The sequence below is a fragment of the Anas acuta genome, chromosome 24, assembly GCF_963932015.1.
Source record: "Anas acuta chromosome 24, bAnaAcu1.1, whole genome shotgun sequence".
Taxonomy (NCBI): domain Eukaryota; kingdom Metazoa; phylum Chordata; class Aves; order Anseriformes; family Anatidae; genus Anas; species Anas acuta.
In genome coordinates, this window is record NC_089002.1 from 4,183,699 (window position 1) to 4,203,118 (window position 19,420).

The window sequence follows — 19,420 nt, forward strand, 5'->3', positions numbered from 1 at the left end:
GCCCCTGCCAGTGCCCAATAAAGCCAGCGGACGTCGGCCTCCTGGGGGCAGAGCATCACTTGGCAGGGCTGAGCTGCGCCTTTGGGTAGGCCTGCGGAGGCACCGGGTGCTCTTTTATTTGCATTTTTTTGGAAGCAGCCCTCACTAAAGTACATTTGTAGGCGTGAATATCACATACACTCAGCAGCACATCATGCTCCGCGCAGAGCCCGGCGCTGCTCCCCCCCTCCAGCGGTTGAGGACCTGCTCCTTGGGGGCAGCGTGGAATCGCTCCCAGTTCCAAAGGGCTTTTGGAACTGGGGAAACTGGGTGCGTGGGGTGCGTGGGGTGCCACCCTCCCCACAGGGAAGGGAGGATCTGGGACAAAAGCGTGCACGGCACCACCAGCCACGGGGCCGTCCCGCACCGGGGAATCTGTTCCCCATTAAGCGGCTCCGGCAGCAGCGCTCGTTACCGCGGCTGGTGGGGTGCTGCCAGCTCCAACCTCCCTAATTAGCACCACGAGTGAGGCCAGGCTGGGGAAGGCCGGCGCCTCCATCCCTCCTTGCCAAGGATGCGAACGGCTTGGAGCCGAGCCGCAGCCAGAGCCTGTGGCAAAGCTCCCACCGGCTCCACGATGGGGCCCCGCTCCCATCCGCGTCCTGGAGCAGGCAGCGAAGTGCAGCCCCCCCAGTTCTTCATCCCAGGGCTCAGCTGAATTTTGGGAAGGGTTTGAGGCTGGATTTGCCACCCCGAGTCCCATGGGTGGGGTGGAGGAAGGCTGCTCTCACCGTCTTCTTCCCCTCCATGCACTTGCCCTGCGCTGGGCTCCGGCCGCCTTGCGCTCACCACTAAAAATAGGTTTCATGGCTGAGCCGCAGCCCCGGAGGGCAGGCAGCCCAGATCCCAAACCAGCCTGTGTCACTGTGACCAACTGACCCATTTGGCCTCGGCTTTTAAGCATTTTTCCCTCCTTGCTCAACTGCAGCCCAGCCAGCAGCCTCGCTGGGGCAGTCGGGACCCCGAGGGGCCACGAGGCTCTGGGGGGGGGTCAAAATCTCTTGCTGGCACGGCACGGCACGGCACGGCATGGCACGGCATGGCACGGCACAGCATGCTCCACGGTCCCTAGGCAGGGCTGGGTGGGTGGCACAAGAGCACCCAGGCCACCAAATTTGGCTGGCTGCCACCTCCCGCAGCACCCCCAAACCCCGGGCACTCTGCGCCCTCCCAGCCCCACAGCTGGGAATTGGCATTTGGATTTTCCCCTTTAAGGACCCCGTGCCCCTGTGGGAAGTGAGGGGTGAAGGGCAGAGCTCCAGGGCTGTCACCGAGCCATCTCAGGGGCTGGCAAGCCTTGCAGCCCCTGCCCGAGTCCCCATGCCCTGCGGTGGGACCAGGGGACACGGCGCAGACGAGGGGACACGGTGCAGGGATGGGGGGCACAGTTCCCCCCAGGAGTGCCTCGAGGAGCGCGTGATGCAGCAGCCCCCGGTCAGAAATGAAGAAAGACCTTTATTTACAGTAACAAAAGGGACCAAAAAAAATATATAATAATAATACCATGACACTTATTCTCCCTCCCCTTCTCCCCAGCTCTCCAAGGGGGCGTGCTCCACCCTCACCCAGCCGCGAGCCCCGTCCTTGGGGTGACGGCAGCTGGGGGTCATTTGGCCCCAACCAGCCCACCGAGGGATGCTCACGGGGTTGGTGCCAGCTTGGCACAGCTGCCCCGGCCCCGCAGGAAGGGACCGGGCAGGGGCAAAGGCACTTGGCTACAGGGGGATCCCCGCCGTGGGCCGTTTATTGCACTTGGCTGCCGGTCTCAGCACTGGGGAGGTGCTGGGGGGCGGCGCTGCATCCCTCTAACACCAGTCCCGCAGCCTGGCTGAAGGTTTCGGTGTCCATGGGGTCCCCCCGGGGAGCTGCACCCAGTCTTGGAGGGTCCCAGGGGTGCTGCAGGCTCCCCTTTGTCGCCGTGCCTGGAGCAGCCTCCTCGGGCAGCGGGGGCGCGGGATGGGAGCTCCTGCGCTCGGCTCAGGTGGCAGGGTGCTCCCGCGACCCTTGGCGTGTGGGGAAGAGGTAGAGCCCGAAGGCACTGTCCCCAGACAGGGTCTGAGCGGGCTCAGAGGCTCCAAGGACGAGGTTTGCAACGGGGGAATTGCGCTCTCCTCCCTCACCAGGCTTTGCTCTGCCTCGCGCCCGGCTTTCCCCACCGGCGGGGCTCGGGGGCTCTGCAGGAGGGGGGAATCACGCTCCTGCTCGTCCTCCCTCCTGCTGCCTCCAGCCCTCAGGAGGAGAAGCAGAGCCCGCAGCACTCCATGCAGATCTCCAGGCAGTCGGCTGACTCGCAGCAGGCGTCGATGATGCCGCAGTCCATGTCGCAGGGCAGGTCGCAGTCCGCGCACTCGCCCGAGTTGCAGCAGCAGCAGCAGATGCAGGAGTCCTCGGAGGTGCAGGAGCCGCAGGTGGCGCAGTCCAGCACGATGTTGCAGAGGGTCAGGAACTCGCAGAAGAGGCAGGAGAGGATGCAGTGGACGCAGCAGTCTGCAGGGGAACAGGGCACGGAGGTGCTGACACCCCAAGCTGGGCTGGGGCAGCCCCTGGCGAGCCCCCAGAGGATGGAAATTCTCCCCTGGGAATTAAGGGAAGGGATGGGAAGGGGCTGGGAGCCCAGCACCGCTCTACGGACCTGCCTCAATGCCTGGGCACCAGTTCTGCTGCCTGGGACATGCCCAGACCCCAAAAGAGACCGATTTTGGGGGATATGAAATGACCCGGTCAGTGCCAACCCTGGGGAAGAGCAAGAGGTGCAGACGCAGTGGGGTCCCAGGAGGGGAGCAGGGCTGACACCCGGGGTCCCGGTGAGCTGGAAGGGTGCTACACGAGAAACCCCAAGGGATGTGGGGCCGGAGGAAACCTGCTGGGAAGGGCCCCCCCTTGGGGAGAGCCGGTACCTTCTTGCGCCTCGATAGGGATGTGGGACGAAGCCGACTTGGAGCTGCCCTTGCTCTTCTTGCTGCTCTGGCTGTTGATGGAGTGGTGGGACTGCAGCTTACGGTGAGGCTTCTGCGAGCTGGGCAGGGGGCGGAAGACCCCGTTCCCCGCGTCCCCGAGGGCACCTCCCGGATCCGGCCCTCGCCCGGCCCCGTTCTGCAGCAGGTGGGTGCAGGGGCCGGGGGGCTGCGGGGCTGCTCGCACCTGGGGCTGGCCTGGAAGGGGAGAGCAGTGCGTTAACATCGGTCCTGCCACCCCTGCAGCACTGTGAGGGGGGAAAAAATGTGGTCCTGGTCCCCGTCCCCTGCCACTACACGGGGATCTGGTCCCCAGCTGGGCACGGTGCGGCCCCGTAGTGGTCTGAGAGGAGGGAGAGGGAAAAGGAGCTGCTGGCTGGAGGGAAGGAGGGAGAAGCAGAGCAAGAAAGGGAGGGAGGGATGAAAAAACAGAGCAAGAAATAAAGGCTTGGCGTGCAGGACGTGGCGCAGCTGCCAAAACTCAGCGGAGGACTTGGGGAGGAGGTCCCCAGGGTCCCAGCATCGCCAGCGCAGGCAGCAGGGATGGAGCCACCGGGGGGTGACCGGCGGCATGGAGCGACGAGCTCCCCTCGTGCCGAGCAGGGAAAAGAAGCATCAGCCCCTGCTAGCACCAAAAGGAACCCCAGGGCCAAGCCGCCGTCCCATGGCACAGCCCCCGTGCTGCCCGTGGCCGTCCCCAGCGCGCTGCGGGCAGCCAGATCAGGCGAAGCGGGAGAGCTCAGCACCACGGCCGCCTCATGAATGGGCTCCCCAGCCTCTGGCTGAACTTTCCTGCTGGAGGAGGGAACAAAGATCTGCTCCGGCTGCCTCTGCCTCCAGCCCTCGCATGCTGGTCCTCGCTCCTGCCCGGTGCCGTGTCCCCCCCGCGGACACGAGGCCCAAGGGAAGGGGCTCGAGCGCTCGCCCCCTGGCGCAGCAGCTCCACTCGAAGGCACAAATCACCCCTTGCTTTTGCCAAACTTTGATTTTTTTTCCTCTCCTGCGCCAGTAAACAAGGGATGATTCAGCCCAGAGGCTCGAGGGCAAAGGCACCTCTGGCCGCCGGGGAACAGTAGCTGCTTTCTGCGAACCGTGGCCACGGGGGTCCCACAGGAGGAGGGGGCACGGCCGAGCCCCCCCCCGTGCACAGCCCCACCACCTCTGTCTGCACTGGCAAAAATAGATGGAGGCTTAAAAACCACAAGTGTGTGCCCCTGCCCCTTCCAAAAAGGGAGCTGGGCTCAGACCGCGGAGGGAAGTTTACCGGGAATTTGGGTGAAAATTGCACGAAACACGCTGGGGAGGGAGCTGGAAATAGGCAGGGCTGAGCTGGAAGATCGGGCTGAAAGCAGGAGGGGAGAAAGAGTAAATGGACCTTGGATAAAATGGGACGTTTCTCCTCAAAAGCTCCCGAGGTCCCAAGTAGATTCCTTTGGTTTCCAAGGGGCACCCCCTGAGGTGCCATCGTGCACAGGGTTGGGGGGGGATGGTGGCACCTGGGGCTGGGCAGAGCCACGGGGAGGGGACAGGGACAGAGCCCAGTGCAGCCACTCACTGGCCCGCAGGTTTGCCTGCTGTTCTTCATTTTATGATAAATATATATTATTTTTTTTGAGAAGCAGCAGGGCTTACAGCAGCACGGAGTGTGTTGGGTTTGGCGTTCTCCATTTCGCTGCATTCCTCAGATTAAACTGTTTGTAAATCAAAATCACGCTCCGGCTCCAGCCAGCAGCAGTGAGGGCCAGCCAGCCGCCCCCCCCCCCCCGCCTCTTCAAGCCACGAAAAAGAGCTCCCATTTCTCAGGGGGGCCTACAGCTCAGAAAGCTCTTCTGACATCTTCAGCCTGGGGCCACCGGGAGCGATGCGGGATGCTCTGTAAGGCGGTGGCAGGGCCGGGAGGAGCAGCCCATGGGACAGATCCTGCCTGTGCTTAACCAAAACCCTCCTGGAAGGGCGAAATTTTGTGTTTCACACCAGGGGGATGCTCCTTGGGGTGGCAGTGGCCCCGTGTGGTCACACCACCAGCTCGGTTTGGACTCCCTGGAGGATCCCTGGGGCTTGGGAACTTGGGGTGGGTTCCCTGCACCCCACGCCCCCGGGGTGCCTGCGCTCCTCCCGGCCCCGGGGCCCGCGGTGTGGGGAGGGGGCTGCGCGGGGCCGCACCACGCGGGGCGCAGCGGCTGCGGCGTGACTCAGAGGTGCAGAATGTCTGTGGGCAGCCGGCCCAGCTCCCAGATGCTTGCAAGGGCTCGAGCTGGGGCCGAGGAAACGTGCGCTCGCCTCGCTCCACGTACGCCGCGCCGGCAGGAGCGCCCGCGGTGCGCCGCTCCCCCACCTCCTCCTGCCCCCTCGGTGAAGTTTGTGGCCCCCTTCCCACTTTCTGCTCGCCCCCTTTCCACCTTCTCCTCTCTCCCTCTTTCCCACCCTCTCCTCTTGCCCCGTGGGGAAGCATCAACCCGCTTTCCACCCCTTGGAAGGGGAAGCTGCGCGCTCGCGTCCAGCGGACGGGGAACGGCCACGTGCGCACGGGGCAGCCTGGGAGCAAAATCCCAGCACCGAGGCTGGGAGCCAGGGAAGGGCTGGATGGCGTGGCTGCAGGAGGGGCTGGCCCCCAGCCTCCCCCCTCGGCCAGCTCTGCTCTCCCAGCCCCGTAACGGGACCCAGAGCCATGGCCCCCAGCCCTGCTGTTAACCCAGTGCGCCCCAAACCTCCTCTCGGCCCCCATTTCTCCCCAAAACCAGGGGCTGGTGGCTGCCGCCCTCGGCTTTCCCCAGCTCCCGGTGACTCACGCTCAGCCCCAGCCTTTTCCTTTGATGTGGGGAAGAACAGAGCGAGGAGGAGCCGGCTTCCCACCGCCGCTGCCCGCCTCGTTAATCAGCCCCAGCGCTCATTAACGGGCCGAGCCCTGTTGAGGAGCGCCGTGGAGGGAGCACTCACATGTCACAGCTTCGGGAGCGCCCGCGAGCTCGGTCCTGGCCGGTGCCGTGCCGTTCGTCAGCACTTTGTGGGACTCCTCCTCATCTTCTGGGCACTTCTCCTGCCTGGGGGCCGCGGGGCGAGGGGGGGGCCGGGGCTCCGCCGAGGGGGCCGCTGGCGAAGGGCGCGAGGTCTCGCCCGCCTCTGCAAGAGAAACGGGGTTGGAAATGAGTGCCTTGGGGTGCCACCAGGATGCGCCCCCCTTGCCATCACGCCCGCTGTGCCGGACCACACCAGGGGTTGTGTTTTGGGGCATAAATCAGAGCCATCTGCCCCCAGTACATGGCTGGGGGAACAGAGGGACCGTCGTGAAGGATTTGGGGGGCCTCTCACGCCCTGCTGCAACACCAGCGGTGTGCGGACACCCTCCCCAAACCCTCCCCAAAATCACAGATTCCTCCTCCAAAAACGAGAGGGGAGCTGGTTACACGCAGCCTCCCAAGCTGTTTCTCCCCCACCATTCCCATGAAAAGGGCGCTGTCTTCTCCACGGGGGAGCAAACCCCAAAAGCAGTGGATTTCTCCCCAGCAGCCTCATGGGGACAAACCCCAGCAGCCCACATCCTCTTGCAGAAGCAGTGTGCCCAGGGGGGGCTGCACGGGGCTCGGCGCAGAGCTCTGAGCCCCCCCCCCCCAAGCCCCCTCCTCCTCCCCGGCCCAGGAATAGCTCCCGCTTGCACCACAGGGGCTGGGCTGCACTTTTTATAAAACTAAATTATAGCTTGGGAGAAGGGAGGGAGACCAAACACCCGTCATTTTCCCAGCTATAACAAGAGGCCCTACATGCAGGCAGGCAAAGGGGGGTGGGGGGGGGGAAGAAGGAGAGCTCGGCCGCTTCGTGATGCTCGATATAACGAGCAAAATATTCCTGCAGGCAGGAGCTGGGCAGGAAGGCGAGCAGACCGCACACGTATAATTATAGGGACTATAACAAGAGGCCCTACAAGGGAAGGGGGGGCACCACCCGCAGCCCAGGGGGGGCAAGAGGAGCCCGGGGTTGTCTCAGAGGGGCTGCAAGGAGCTGCCCCCTGCCTCAGTTTCCCCCCAGCACTGCCCTGCAGAGCTCGGTGATCCAGCCCCAGCTTGGTTTCTGGATTCCTCCCCAAGACAAAAATCCCCTCCCGGAGCAGGGTTTTTGTTTTACAAACCACCTCCCGGAGTTCCAGCACAGAACTGCTCCCTGGCCCGAAAATCATCTGGTGGAGAAGATTTTTTTTTGCTGAGTAAAACCTGCAGAGCCCTGAGCGTGGCTCTCCTGCAACCACTCCCACAGGGGTGGCGATTTTGGTGCTCAACCGAGGCAAACCCACCAGTTCCAGCTGAATTTTGCACAGAAACCCAAATGGAGTGGGAACAGGCAAACCCCGGAAAGAAACACGTTCCCTGCGAGAGCCCGGGGTGAAAGGGAAGGGAGCAGGCTGTCCTCTACCCCCAGGTATTTGGGCATAGGCGTGGTGAGAAGGTGAATAATAACCACAGGTTGCTGCATCCGAGTCCTCTGTCATGCCCCGACCTGGACCGGCCTGAGTCAGCCCCGCAGGGTTTGGCCCACGCCTGATCTCACGCCTCTTAGCACCAGACACGAACGCCCCGAGATCTGGGCAGCTCCAGACAGAGCCCTGAGCCGGAGAGGTGCGATTTGGAGCCGTGGATGGAGGGCACGGCTCCAAAAAGTCTCCGGGAAGGGGCTCGAGGCGCTGAGCATCGCTGCGGCCGAGCTCTCTGCAGGCAACGCTGCCCCTCCGGGTAATTACCCCGCACACGCGACCGCAGCGAAGGAGGGAGGAAGCTGGCGATGAAATTACCTCCCACTGGAACAAGCTGGCCAGGAGAGGGACAGAAATAGACGGGAGAGAAATTCAGGTGAAGCTGGTCCCATCCCTGCTGCCCCAGGCCGTGGGGTGAGGAGCGCGAGGAAACCTCCTGGAAAATCCCGGGGAGAAACGGAGGTGACACGGGGAGATCGCCCCTGGGGGCTTTAGGAGAGCAGAGGTGACATGGAGTTTAAAATACCAGCTCGGGCTTCAATAAATCACTGCAGTGCCATCGGGTACACGTGGATTTAGGGACGCCGACGGATGTGGAGCTCCTCTGCAAAAGCCCCAAGAAAGCGCCGAGCTCCGGTGCGCACCGAACAGCCCAGGGCTTGGGGAAAAAAAAAAAAAGGAGGGAGAAGGGGAAAGAGCTGGTGGATGTCAGAGAGCTGTGAGCTCCCCTTGCCTTTCACCGAGGATCTCACAAGACTTTCGCAAAGCAAAAGGCACAAAATGAGCGTTTTGGGACCGGGGGGAAACCAGGATTGGGATGGACCCCGTGCAGCACCTTTGTGCTGAGCACACGCATGCCTTGGGAACGCATTTTGTTCCCAACAAGCTCTCAGGACTGAGCTGACCCTTCTGCAAAATCCCTGGGCACAAGCAGGAGGAGACGGCAGCGTCCCAGCAGCCGCCCAGCAGCACAAACAAGAACCCCTGCGCCCAGGGTGACTGCGGGTGTCCCATGGGTGGCTTTCCTTCATCCTGTGGTGCTCAGCCCCCCAGCTGGCAGGCACGGAGGATGTGGGAAGAGGCGACGCCGCAGCTGCATTTTTGGGTTAAATCCTCCCAGGTTTTCCCATGGCTCCCCCTTGGGTTTTCTCAGCTGCAGCCGAGCGCACGGGACGAGCTGTTCCCCCGCCGGCTGAGCGGTGCCTTTGGCTGCAGAAAGGGAGAAATCTGGTGGCAGGAGAGGGCCTCGGACACATCTGGAGCCACATCTGAGATCTTTGGGATCTGAGGAGCACCCAAAGCTGGCACCGGCTGACGTGGAGGAGCTCAGGAGCCTCGCGTCTCCTCTCCCTTTCACGTCCCAGGGCAGGGAGGAGATGGTGTTGGACGGAGACACAAACAGAGACGGTCTAGCGAGGCGTTTGCCATGAACAACACGCTACCTTGCAGCAATATTTAGTTTGGGAGCTGTCTAATCTGCTTCATGCAGATAAAACGGGCGCGTAATCTCTCTCGGTTTTCCCTTACACGCCGCCTGTCCCCATCAGGTGCCTGTCTGACCTATTCGAGGGATATTTCAGAGCTTGATTAAGTGGTTTCAAGTGCAGAAGAGACAGCGCTGAAGCAAATCCTTCCAATCCCACGAGCCAGGCTGGCGGAGAGGAAAGCAAAATCCTGGTTTGAAAGTTTGCTCAACTGGGAGAAGTCCAAATGGCTTATTTACATTCAGTCTGAAATTAATGCACTAAAGCATTTCGCATTCAATGATATTCAGGGAAAGGAAGAGGAGGGCGGGGGGGGCCCAGAAGTCGCGATGCTCCTGAGCAAGCCCTGGCTGCATCCAGCAGAGCTCAGCTCCCAGCTTCACCCCCCTGCAGCTCCCCGTTTGCCCCCGCGCTCACCTGGGCCGTGCTTTGTAAAAACATTTCGGTCCTGGGACAATGAGGAATCCGGTGAGAAAAAAAAAATAATATTGGTTTCTATGAAAAGTCACTTCCTAAATGCAAAAAAGCAAAACAAAGCAGAAAAACCCACAAAACCCCAAATAGCTTGCCAGCCTGGGAGATGTTATTATTCGTTATTTATAGCCAGTGGGTGGGTAGGAAGAGAGGAATTTTGGGCTGGCCAGACGGGCAGGAGCAGCGTCCATCCCGTCCATCCTCCTGGCACAGGGCAGGGTCACAGCACCTGGGCAGGAGCAGGGACAAAACCCCACAGGTCCCACTCGTGGCCAGGACCACGCTGAGCAGCCTCGGACCTGGGCTGAAAGCACAGCACCAAGCCTCTTCTCCAGCTGCAAAACCCTACTGAGAGTTTGGGGCACAGAGCCTGGGCCTGGCTGTGCCGACAAACCCATCACCCAAAGGGCCTCGTCTACCCAAACGGCTCCTGCCAAGGAGGCACCGACCACCCTAAATCCCTCCTGGAGTACCTGCTCCTGCCCAAAATCTGCTGGTGAGGATGCAATGGTGGGGAAGGAGTGATCCCTTGTCTCCTAAAGAGAGGAAGAGCATGACTTGGAGCCGCGTCACACCACCAACCTGCCCGAATATCTGCAAGAAGGGAGCCCAGGGAGGGGGAGAAATAAATCACTGCAGGAAGCATCCGTCACCGTGAGCAATGATGGGGAAATACGCCTCAAATATTTTTAACATATATGCAAGAGGTGGCATTCAAGACCCCTCAGGGGCTGCAGATCCAAGGGAAGAAGCAGTCTCCAAGCCCCAAAGCCCTCGGACTAAACTGGAAGCCGTGGGAGAACGCAGCTTGCCAAGGACACCCACGGACCCAGCAGGATTAGGTTCCTGCCCCAGCTCTGCCTACGGAAACCAAAGGGCATCGTGTTGCATCCCAAACATGTTGTGGGGTCTAGGAGTGGAGAAAAAGGATGGAGAACAACAAAGGGTGAAGGATCCAGTCTGGGATCGAGTCAGCTTTCATGGACACCAAGGAGCACCGTGGTGGCTCGGTGCTCCCTCACCGAGCTGGCCAAGGGGACTTTGAAGCCTTGTAGGATGGGGAGGAGGTCCTGCGACGTGCAAAGTGTCCCTAAGAGCAAGCAATTATCCCAGAAGCCTGGAAAGCAGCGAAGGCGATGCCTATCAGATCCAAGGAGATTCTGGGAATTACAGAGCAGCGAGCCACACCGCTGTGCCGGGGAAAATTATGGAGAGTCTAATTAAGGACCATGCCAGTACAGTAATTGCATAACCTTACGGGGTCAAACCAGCACAGGTTCTGCCAGGAAAAATTTGTGTCTTTCTAACCTGTTAAGAGTCCTTAAAAAAAAGTTAATTGAAGAGCAGATAAATGTGAGCTGGTGGACATCATTATTAACAAGAATAATAATTTGCACTTACGCAGCACCTTTCATCCGGAGATCTACCCAGCCTACAGTTTTAAGCCTGTGCCCATCACACGTTCCCCAGTCTTGATGAACCTCATTTTAGCACAGCCACAGCTCTAAGGCAGCATGAAATAGCCTGAACGCTGCTTGGCTCAACATGGAAGCTGAGGCAGAAGGGATTTGCTCAAGACAACACCGTACGGTGACAGAGCCCAAAATGTTGCAGTCGTGGTGCGCAATCCTTGCGCCGGGCTGCGTGCTTGCAAGGTTGGGGCTTTTCCTAAGCACAGACACTAAAGCAGCTTTGAAGGAGCAGCAGCGAGGCGAGAACAAGCTCTTCTGCAGAGGTCAGGGCACGGCACATGGGGCAGCAGCGTGCCGGCTCGGCGAGGCCGTCCAACGATGAGCCATTTGGGTGGAGCGAGTAATTAACAGCTCCTGGAGCCGGCGAGCCGACCCGCTCCTCGTGAGGTGGCCCTTTGGGAGAACACGCCGCCCCGGCAGCCCAACCCTGGCACTGAAAGTGGCTGAACCGGGCGGGTGCCGTCCCGTTCCATCCCTTCCCATCCCGTCCCGTCCCTTCCCAACCCGTCCCGTCCCTTCCCATCCCGTCCCACCCCGTGCGCCGCATCCCGCACCAGGGAAGGAGTCGGTGCTGCAGCCGGGAGCCTCCTGTGCTCATGGGGGGTGACCCAAGGGAAAACGGGACAGGGATGGAAGCACGTCCAGAAGCTGCTGTGTGCTCCCTGACATGTCCCATTGCAGAGCAGGACACTCGTCCCAGCAGGACAGCACTGGAGCGAGGGGGTGACCGTCCCCAAAGTCAAGCGCACGAGGCTCAAGCAGGGAAGACGCTGCCAAAGCCTGGCTGAAGATGAAGCAGAGCTGGAAATGTGCACAACACCTGCAAGAATGTGGCTGTGGTGGCCGAGGAAAGCCTCAAGATGGAGATTTGGGGCACAAAAAAAGTCCCATTAACCCATTTCTGCTGATACCCAACAACTCATTTCCACCAGCACAGCCTGAGCGGGCAGCACAGCGCCCGGAGCATGAAGGACCGAGGTGTCTCCATGTGGAGCCTCTCCCACCCCAAACCCAACACCCTGGGTGCTGCTGCCCGCACCAGGAGGTATGGCACGAGCCAGGCAGAGTTCTGGGAAAAAATCAGGAAAATCACAGCAAATGCCCAGAGGAGAGTTGAGGTTTCTGCAGCTAACAGGCTCGGGCAAGCGCTTTCCAAGGAAATTCAATTAGGGGCTGGAGCAGCAACAGGACGCTCGGGTGGCAAGCGGCACAGCCCCGAAGGGCCTGCTTTGTTTTGCTCCAAATGAGAAACATTTGAAAAAAGCCAGAAATCTGATTCTTGGCTCTTTTTTTTTTTTTTTCTGTTTAAAGAAAGAAGAAAAAATTGAGTGTTTTCATGAGCAGACAAGTAACTATAAAAGAAAAGAGAAATGAATCTTTGGGTAAAAAAAAATGAACCTAGGATTTAAAAAAAAAATCTTTGGGGCCTTCCCCCCCCCCCCCCCCCCCCCTTTTTCTCTTCTGCATTTGCTATGCACAAATCTGCAACGAGTTTCATTTAAATCAGTGCTAGGATTAACACAAACCCTTTCATATTGACCTCAGGGGGAGGGGGGGGCTTTGTTTCCCCCACCTCTTCGTGCAGGACTGAGCCCAAGCTCCTGCCTGGCGGGGGGGCTTGGGACACCACCCACGGACAGCACCCAGGAGCAGCACCCAGGGGCAGCACCAAGAACCCCGGGCTCACCGAGCGGAGCTTTGCTGCCCTGAAAGCTGCCTTGTTCGGGGCTCGGCCTCATGTTCCACCTCGGGGCAAACTCCTCGGGAACAGGCAGAAAGAATTAAAAAACAAAACCAACCAAAAAGAAGAAAAAAAAACAAAACACAACAACGAGAAGTGCCTGTGTGCGAGCAACGAGGTGCGGAGCTGCTGGCGCCTGTGGCTGAGCCCGGACGTGGGCACGGAGGGGGGGACGCGGAGGTGGCCCCACGCAGAATTTGTCCTGCTGGGCAGGGTGGTGGGAGGGAGGAGAGGCAGCCTGCGGGGCAAGCTGATCCTCCTGGAGGCAGTTTTGGGTCCAGCATCCTCACATCTCTTTGCTCCCCTTAGGGCAGCCCCGCTCACCGACCCCCGTCCCCCTTCTTCTGCCTCTCCACAAAGGAAAGGAAGCACAAACCCAGTCCCGCCAGCCAGCGGGGTGCTGGTTTCTCCTGTTTTCAGCTAATTCCTCCGGAAAATAATTACACCCCACATACTTCACGTGAGCAGACAATTGCCTCTTCTCTCCGAGGCTCCTCCGCAAACTCCCTGCGGCTATTCCGAGGGCCGGGCTTGCTGCGTGCCCAATCCCCCGGGCAGGAGGAGGCTGCGGTGGCACGGGGCCCATCCCCAGCCATGCCAAGGAATAAAATCCAGGAGCAGAACTTCCTCTCCGGCTGGGAAACGAGACCGAGCACGGCGACACCATCCCAGCTCTGCCCACATCACCCTGGCTTCGCCCAAACCCCTCCAGCACCTCGTTTTCCCCATTTGTTTTCCAGGCTTGGCATCGCCAAATTTTCGGGTCCGATTTGCGGAGGGAGACGAGCGAAAATTCCCAGGCTCCACGCTGCGTGACAGAGCCCCTGGAAAGGGCCCAAGAGATAACGCCTCTGCGCTGCAGCGTCACGAGGCCAAGCCAGCACCAAGCACAAAACGGCCCGTGTCCATTCATCCCTCAAAAATAATGAATTAATTAAAAAATGGTGCGAGCGAAAAAGCCCGAGCTCACGCCATGCGCCTGGGAAGCTGCTCTCTGGAGCCCTCCCGCCGGGTGAGGAAGGATGGGGAAGTTCTCTCAGTGTGGGACTGCGTCCCTGGAGCCTGGGGGGGGGTGGAAATTGGGGTGTCCTGGAGACCCCCTCTGTATGCCCTGGGTTTGGGGAGGGCATAAAGGGGGCAATCTTGGAGCAACTCCACTCAGGTTTCCTCTCTGAGAGGAGCTGGGGAGGAGGAGGGTGGCGTGGGTGCTGGTTTGGGGCGGAGGTGACACCCCACCACTGGGGTGCACCAGGTTGGGCACCCACGGGTGCCCCCAGGCTCCCTGACATTGCCCAGCGAGGGCTCACAGCCTGGCTCCTACCCACCCAGCCCCCCCTGAGCTCCCCAAACCCCATCGATTTCTAAACCAGTTTAAAAGCACTGAGTGCACGGCACTCCCTTTAAACCTTGGCAAGGGCACACAAAAAAAAACCTTTTTGCACGAGGCCGGGGCACGATCGCTTCCCCATTTCCCACCCAGAGGGAGCTGGGGGGGTCACCAGCACGGGGCAGCCCCTGCAGCCACTTCTCCCCAACCCCTGCAGCACGAGGAGCTCAGCCGGGAAGCGGAGCCAGCAGCAGCCAGCTGGAAACACAGGGGGAAGAGACCAAGAGGACGCGTGCTCCAAAATGTGGGCCCGGTTGTGCCGTGGGCCAAAACCAAGGGGAGCGACCCAGCGGCGCTCGCTTGGGCTCGGCGCATCCCCGTGCCCGGTGTCACAGCACCCAGCTCCTGCTGCTCAGCCCCCAGAGCTGCAGCTCTTTTTGGAGAGCAGGCAGAGCCCGTCCCGGGCTGGATTTGGCCCCTTTTGTGTCTGCTCCGACAGCGTGCTGCGGGGAGTTTCACCCCGTGCCGTCGCCTTCCAGCTCTGGCTTTTTTCTCTCCCCGTTTGGGCTTTCGGCACGGGTTTGCACTTGAGCCCTAGGCAGGGACCGGCCACCACGGGTCACCAGCACAGCTCCCCAGCCCCGACAGTGCCACCCCAGCATCTCGAGGGGCTCAGCTCTGCCCTACAAAAAAAAAAAGTCCCCCAAACCCTTCCATCCACTTCTCCACAGCTGCCTCCTTTTGGCCAGGAGCCCCCAGGGAACCACTGTGGGCTGGGGAAGGGACCCAGCACCCCCAACCCCTCTTGGGGTGCTGCCATCGGGGCTGCACCACAGCCCTAACCCCTTGCAGCTCCCCCAACATCTAGGCACATTTTTAACCCCTTCAGCTTGCGTCGGCCCCAGCCGGGCTCGGGCTGTGCCGTGCACTTGGCACAGTGACAGGAACCGCTGCGAAGTTTGTGCTGCGAGCTCCCCGGGGGCTCGCCTGCATCAGCTGTGCTCGCACCGAGCCAGGCGTGCACACACGCACGCAGGCAGGAGTGGGGGCACGCGCACGGCCGTGCACGCGCACACGCACACGCGGACCCTCCTGGAGAGGTCCGCGGCCCCCCCCCCTCCCCGGCTGCGTGCACACCCGTGTGCGTGCACATGCATGTGCAGACGGCCACACGGACACGCTCACAGCCACACGGGCACACACGGCCACGCGCTTGCACGCGCAGAGCCCTGCACACGCGCACGCTCCCAGCCATGAGCCCCCCCCCCAGACCACGCATGCCCCGGCCATGCACACACTTTCCACCCCAGCCCCCCCAGACCATGCACACACCTCACCAGACCCCCCCCAGACCACACGCACACACTCCCACACTCTCACACTCTCACACCATACCCCCCAGAATCCAGGCACCCCCCAGAAGCCATGCACCCCCTCCAAGCCCTGCAGCTCCTCGCAGCCCCCCCAGCCCACCACTGAGCCCCCCTAACCACACTCACACACACCTCTGCACGTCCCAGAGCTGTGCAACCCCCCCCAGACACCCCCAGCCATGCACCCACACACCCATTCCCCCCCGGACACCCCCAAACACACACACCTCCCACTCCCCCTACAACTCCACACCCCCCCAGACACCCCCAGCTGCGCACCCAGACACCCCCAACCACACACACACACACTTTCCCCCCCAGACACCCCCAGCCCTGCACCCCAACACCCCCAAACACACCAACACACACTCCCCACTCCCCCTACACCCCTACTCCCCCCCCCAAACACCCCCAACTGTGCACCCTGACACCCCCAGCCACACGTGCACACTCCCCCCACCCCCAGCCACCCCCAGCCACGCACCCCAACACCCCCAAAAAAGCATCCTAACACCCCCAAACATCCACCCCCACTCCCCCTACACCCCCACTCTCCCCCCAGACACCCCCCCATGCACCCAAACGCCCCCCCCCACTCTCCCCCACTCCCTCCCCACTCCTCTTTTCTCTCCCCCCCCCCCCCAATACCTGCCGGGGGCGGCTCTGCGCGGCGGGGCTCCGGGCGGCTCTGCCGGTGGCTGCTGGCCTGGGACATCGGAGAGGGGCCGGGCGCTGCTCGGGACACTCGGCTCATGCACGGCCCCCCCCGGCCGCCCCCCCCGAGGCCCCCTCTCACCTGGGCCCCCCCCGGGGGGCAGCGGCTCAGCCCCGCACCGCGCTGCGCCCCCCGCGCATCCCTTTGCGCTCCCGGCTGCGCGCACGGGACCCTCGCGAAGCGCTGTTTTTTTTTTTTTTAAAAAAAAAAAATGTTGCTTTTTTTGTTTTGTTTTGTTTGTTTGCTTCCCCAATTCCTTAAAAAAAAAAAAAAAGCCGCGAGAACAACCAACCAACCAACCACCCGCGTCAGCCGAGCAGCTCCGTGCAGGAGAAGGAGGAGGAGGAGGAGGAGGAGGAGGAAGAGGAGGGGGAGGAAAAGTTTCTTTGGGGGCTGGAGCCGGGGAGGGGAGAGGCGCAGGGCAGGCAGAGGCTGCCGGGCCCCCAGGGCCAGCCTCCGGCCGGGGATTTTTCGGCCTGGGGGGGGTGGGAAAGCGGTGGGAAGAAACTTTTGGGGCTGGGGTTGGGGAGGTGCCCCCGCCCCGCGGCCCGGCTGCGGAGCCAGGAGGGTCCCAGCGCCTGGCCGCAGGAACACAGCCCCCGGAGAGCCGCCCCCCCCCGCCCCCCCCGTGCCTCAGTTTCCCTACGTGGAAGCAGCCCCCGGAGCGAGCCGGGCTTTGGGGCTCCCCCCCACAGCACCAGGATTTTCCAAGGGGGACAAACCAGGGTGTGCTGCATCCCTGCAGGGACCATTCCCCTGCAAGCCCCGGGGGGGACATTTTGAAGGTTGATTTCTTTTCTTTAACAGCCTGACTTTTTGCTGCTTTCTACCCCCAAAGCATAGGGCTCCATTTTGCAGTCTGGAGCTACGGCTGCAGGATGCTGGAGCAAGGCGGGTGGAGCGGGGTGACACCCGTCCCCGTCCCTCGTCCCACTGCCTGGCGCTGCCATCGCCCCGCTGCCATCCCCTGCCCCATGTGTGCAGCTTTTAGGGTGTAAAGGGGTCAGGGGAAGGTGCTGGGACATCACCACTGCAGCCACATGTAAAGGAAAGGACTTGGGAAGGGGAAACGAGGGGGTCTGGAGGGACCCGACCAGCTCAGACCCTTTGTGAGCACCTGGAGGATGGAGAGGGTTGGGTGAGACCGCAAAAATCCACTCTGCTTGAAGGCAAGTTGGCACTACCAGGGTTTGGGCTCCTTCCGGGCCTGCACCCTACAAAACGGCCCTAAAACCCTCACCAGCAGCATCCTGCCCACCCCGCTGTGCAAGGCACTGCACATCAGGGTCCCTGGGGAGATGGGCACCCTGACACCGACCCCACACGCACAGGGTGCAGCGTGGGGAGCACCACAGGGGGGCCACGCGCCCACCCTCCTGCCCTCAGCACCTTCACCGGGGGCGCAGCGTCTGATGGCACCGTGCTGCCCCATCCCCGGCACCCCCCGTTAAACCCCGATTTCCACGTGCAAGCAGCACCCAAGCTGGGATCAGGGTGTGCTCACACCGGTGCATGGGGCCGTGGGGTGTGCCGGCATCGCCGGCTTCTGAGGCAGTGCCTGAGTCACGGTGCGGCCCCGCCAGCCCCGCACGCTGCCATCGCACATTCCTGCCTCTTTTCCTGCCCTCTGCCACCCGCCAGCCCCAGGGGATGTGGCACAGGCCAGCACCCAGCAGGACCCAGCAGCCCCAGCATGGCCCAGGAGCAGCCGGTGGGGGGGGGGGGAAGGAGGAGGGCGGCTGCGATGCTCTGCCTGGGGGGGCGCCCGGATTTGGGAACCCGGGGCCACGTGCTTGGCTCGGGATACGAGGCTGCAGCTCAGCACTTTCCTCCGTGCTGACAGCTGGGGCTGATAACCCACAGGAAGGAATTTGGGAGTGCTGGCGAGGCTGAGCCACGGCTTCGGTGGCCCAGCACCACCCCTGGGTCCCCGTGGTAGCTGCGCAGGCACCGGGGCTTTGTAGGGTTGTTTTGTAGGGTTGCTTTGTAGGGTTGCTTTAACTTAGGAACTGCAGCAAGGTTGGGGGAGAGCGCTGACTCGAAAGCCTCTTTGAGGACACAGAAACACGAACCTGACTTTGGGGCTCCTGGGGCCTGATAACCCCCCCCCCCCCATGGGCTGATAACTGGGATTTGGGGGTGCTCCCCTTCCTAACGACACCAAAACCAAAGGCAGGACCTGACACCCCACACCAGCCCTGCACCCTCCCTTCTTCCACCACCCAAATCCCTCAGCCACAAGGCGAGCTGCCGCCCCGGTACCTGCTCCTGGTGCCTGGGCAGGGTACATCCCATCTCCGTGCTGCCGAAACGAGGGCTGGCAGCGGGGCTGCTCCCTGCTGCCTTACCCCAAGGCTCTGCCCTCCTCTGCCAGCCCCCAGGCTGCTCTGCCTCCTCCCCTTGGGCTTTTCAAACTTCTCTCTGCATCCCACATTCGCGCAGGAGGTGACATTTGGCCAGCACAGCCCCAGCCTTCCCCAGACCTCTCATTAGGGCTGCGTCGGGGACGGTTTGGGCACGTCACCGAAGGCACCCGGTGGGGCGAGCGACTCGGCCGGCCCTGCCACCGCTCTCCCACAGAGCACCCTATAAAAAAAAAAAAACCGTGGCCACTCTGCACCGCAGTTGCCCAACGGTGACAAAACCGGCCCCAAAATCCCTCCCTCGCCGCGGGCAGGGCCGTGTACCCCACGGGCCCGTCCCCGTGCTGCAAAGCCCTGGGGAGAGGCGCGGGGCCGTCCTCGTCCCAGCGGATGCAGGCGTGCAAACGAGTCCAGCCTGTTCTCGCTCCTGGGTTAACTTTACTCTGCGGTGCCAAGCACTCGGCGAGCCGACGGGAGTGTTTTCTTCCCGTAAAAAACAAGTATTTTTGCTCGGAGCCTTGTCCCCTCTAAAGAAAACATCCCCCGAGCGGTTGTTGGCAGGGTGCTGGGGTGGGCAGGGGGAGGTTTGTGGGCGCCGTGCCGCACCAAAGTCAAATCCTGCAGGGAAAATACACCCAGGGCTGCTGCGCCCTGAGGAGCTGGCTGGATTTTGGAAAACAAGGCCGGTTATGTAGGTGTGGGACTTCACTGACCCACATTCACAAGCATCTGGCAGCAGCCTCCGCGCCGGGCTCGCACGGGGCGGCCGCGGCCAAAATAAATCCTCCCCAGCACTCCCGGCTGCGGGGTCTGCGCCCCAGCTTCTGCCTCCCCCCCAAAAAAAAAACCCAGTGAGGGGAAGGGGAGAGGAGATTTCGGGCAGCTGAAAAGCCCCCCCTGACCTTTCCGACTCGGCAAGGATTTAGAGCTAAGCCCCAACTTCGCAGCTCACCGGGGAGGTTTTGCAACACCCGCGGGCGGCTGTCCCGCGGCGGGCCCCGTGCTGGTCTGAAAGC

The 19,420-nt window shown here is 61.8% G+C and overlaps 1 protein-coding gene across 2 annotated transcripts; it reads right to left on the bottom strand.

The window, feature by feature from the left end:
- Nucleotides 1-1,474: 1,474 nt before the first annotated feature.
- Nucleotides 1,475-18,447, bottom strand: MDFI (MyoD family inhibitor). 2 transcript variants are annotated; one of them, XM_068659869.1, is made up of 4 exons: nt 18,304-18,447; nt 5,931-6,113; nt 2,937-3,191; nt 1,475-2,526 (listed from the first exon to the last, which is right to left on the bottom strand). In XM_068659869.1, the coding sequence occupies exons 1-4, from the start codon at nt 18,329-18,331 to the stop codon at nt 2,270-2,272; spliced, it is 723 nt and encodes a 240-aa protein (XP_068515970.1). In that variant the 5' UTR covers nt 18,332-18,447; the 3' UTR covers nt 1,475-2,269. The 2 variants fall into 2 exon arrangements, with proteins under 2 accessions (XP_068515970.1, XP_068515969.1); XM_068659868.1 differs by lacking the exon at nt 18,304-18,447 and adding an exon at nt 15,975-16,308.
- Nucleotides 18,448-19,420: the final 973 nt, after the last annotated feature.